The 2689-nt window shown below is 48.0% G+C and overlaps 1 protein-coding gene across 1 annotated transcript in view; it reads left to right on the top strand.

Moving 5' to 3' along the window:
* The first annotated feature begins 1228 nt into the window (after positions 1–1228).
* USO1 (USO1 vesicle transport factor) overlaps positions 1229–2689 on the top strand; it is a 38108-nt gene continuing 36647 nt past the window's right edge. The window contains exon 1 of the mRNA XM_026847913.1: positions 1229–1263. Coding sequence (XP_026703714.1) covers positions 1229–1263 — 35 coding nt within the window. The remainder of the gene's footprint in view (positions 1264–2689) is intronic.

Genomic DNA, 2689 nt, shown 5'->3' with positions numbered 1-2689 from the left:
CACTGGGCCGCAGGCGGGGCGGCGGCTGCGCCTTCCCCGGTCACACGGGGAGCGCGGAACCGTCGCGTTCGTTGCTTAAATAGTTCTGTTCTGTCTTCCGCACCGCAAAAGGCGGGCGTGGGAGTGCGGTGGGTCCTCACGGTACCGACCATCGGGGCGCAGCCGGTGCATGGGCTCGCTGGGGCGAGTTGTCCCGGTCCCTCCCGGGGGGTTTCCCTCCTTCTGCCGCCCCAGCTTGGCTGTTTCTGAACAGGAGCAACGTTTTGCTTCTAACGGAGGTCTCCAGCAACCTAAGAAGTGAGGGGTGTCATCAGTGTTGGTTTAAAGCGGGTATCTCCGGGCAGGGATTTTCCCCCATTCTTAACTTGGTTAGTTAAGTTCAGAGCTCCACAATGAAATGGAAATTTTTTCAGCTATGCTGAGATCTAAAATAACAATTGTGGGTCAAATATCAAATAATTCCCAATGTGACAAAAGCTGGGCCTTGGAGCGTATTATGCTTCCAAACTCCTCGTTTGAGAGGGCTCTGGATTGTTCCACTGACTTGTAAAAAGTTGGTTGAGGTGTGAATGCCTTTAGCAGTTGAGGCGTATCAAATGTTTCTCTAAAGCGAATCACCTTCTTTCCCTGAGTCTGTATATGTAAGGATGGAAAACTTTGAAATAAATATCTCTGTTTAGTGGGAAAATGTGTTTTTGTTCTTTTTTTTTCCTTTGGTGAGTGTCAGAATCTCCTTAAACCTAGCTTGAGTGCTTCAGATGAGTTCTGGCATGTGCATTGCTGGTCTAAAAAGGCAAGCACCTTGAACTGCCCCCATGAGGAATGGGTGATCCTTTCTTAACCTTTATGCTATCCAAAGCCTTTTTACTCAAGGGCTTCTTTTTTGGGGATGGATTCTTGTTTTGTGGTTTGTTTGTTTGTTTGTGTTTTTTTGCTTATACATTTTCTTAAAGAAATACCTGTTTCTCTCTTCCAGGGCAAGTGAAGTGTAAGAGAGCATCCCAAGAATTTACAGATCAGAACATTTGCAAGTAATTTGGCTCTGGCTCCACTTTGTTGAGCCAGTTGACTGCTGGGAAAGGGGCACATGGCATCAGGGATGCCAAGCCCTTCCAGGTCAGCCTATCCCCCCAGGGGCAGTCTGCTCTGCTGCCTTGGGAGAAGGACAGAGTGAAGCCAGTGTCAACTGTGTGCTGCGACTGCAGGCTGGCTGCATCCTGCTGCAGACATGGCCGTGTTTGCTGTCAAGTACCTGGTTATTTGGTGAGTAAACCTCCCTGAAAGTTTCCTTGCTGCCCAGCAAAGTAGAAATCCTCTGCTTCCCATGCTAGTCGGAGTCTGTGCAGGGAGAAAATGGGGTTGGTCGAAAAGAACTGTGGCCAGCCATGAGGTTTTGGGTAGGTTCCTGGTGGCACAGCAGACAGAGCGCTTGGCAAATTGAGGTTTGGAGAAGGTTTGGGTTTTCTCACTCATTGTAGAAGATCATGCTGGGAAAAAGTTGCTTAGAAAAGCTGTTTTCCCTCAAAGAGGGACAATGTAGGGCAGATGAAAGATGATTTGCAGGTGTGTGCGTCTGTGAAGGACTGCAGAAATGAGATGGGATTGCTCTGCATCTTATTAGGTTGAGGGGTTTGCCACATCCAAAAGCTATTAGTTTTATGATATGGAAAGAGTAAATGTTTAGTTTCAATTACATATTTTAATTTAAAATGTTGGTTTCACTCTTTATTTGATGGGGAAAATAAAATCGCTGAAGCTCTTAAATTGTGATGTGAGAGGGTTTTCTCCCTGGAATGAAATGAACTAGTTTTAGTCCCAAGTAAGAGGATCTGTTCCTTTCTGTGTTAATTTGAAATTGTTGCTATAACATATGCTGTAATGTGATATGCAAAACCCCTAAAATACTACTAAAGTAAAAATTCTGTGGGTAACGGTCAGGAGGGCTGCATCAGGCTGGAGCTAAGGTGCAGATGCACTGCCTGGAGCGCTGGCAGCGCTGGTTCTTGGCCGCTGCTCCTCAGCAGCATTACAGAAAGGGCTGTGGTAGCACCCAGTGAGGGGAAATTCAGCATCCAAAAGAAATTTAACTGCTTAGTGTTCTCAGACTGAACTATCTCTGGTATCTGGATAACCCTCTGTTTCTCAGTGAGTTTATTCTGTCCCAAAAAATGTAATACTGTAGTTTTTTCCTTCTAGTTCAGAGTTGGTAGCACATTTTTCATTATGAGCAAACACAATTTCTGGATTCCAAGCCTTAGCGTTTGTCTTCGGTCTGGACATGCAGACCCCTGAGATGCCATGGGAGAACTGGGTTACTGGAGTGTGTCAGGTTTAGTTCTTAGGCAGGTTAATGCCCCCAATCTCTCCACGTGGATCTGTTGTTCATTCTGAGCAAACACATAGCAAACCCTCCTGCTGATGTGGTATTCACAGCTCTTCCCTACTTTATTTTTTCAAAAAGCGCTATCAGCTGGGATGAACCTGGGCGCTAAGGCTGAGCTTCCTCCTCGCGTTCCACCGTATTGGAAAAGCTCAACGCGGTTGGTCATGAGGGGGAGGAGGGTGTCGGGCTCCGTTAACTGTGGGTGGGACGAAGTGCCGCACTCCGCGGGCGGGCGGGAGCGTGTGCGTCGCTGCTGCGGGGGGACGCGGGGTCGCCGCAGACACGGCCCGTGGCAGGCGAGGGGCC

Source organism: Athene cunicularia, assembly GCF_003259725.1.
Source record: "Athene cunicularia isolate RWA chromosome 4 unlocalized genomic scaffold, athCun1 chr4_part2, whole genome shotgun sequence".
NCBI lineage: Eukaryota > Metazoa > Chordata > Aves > Strigiformes > Strigidae > Athene > Athene cunicularia.
Note: the sequence above shows the minus strand (reverse complement) of the source record. Positions and strands in the feature narration are given on the sequence as shown.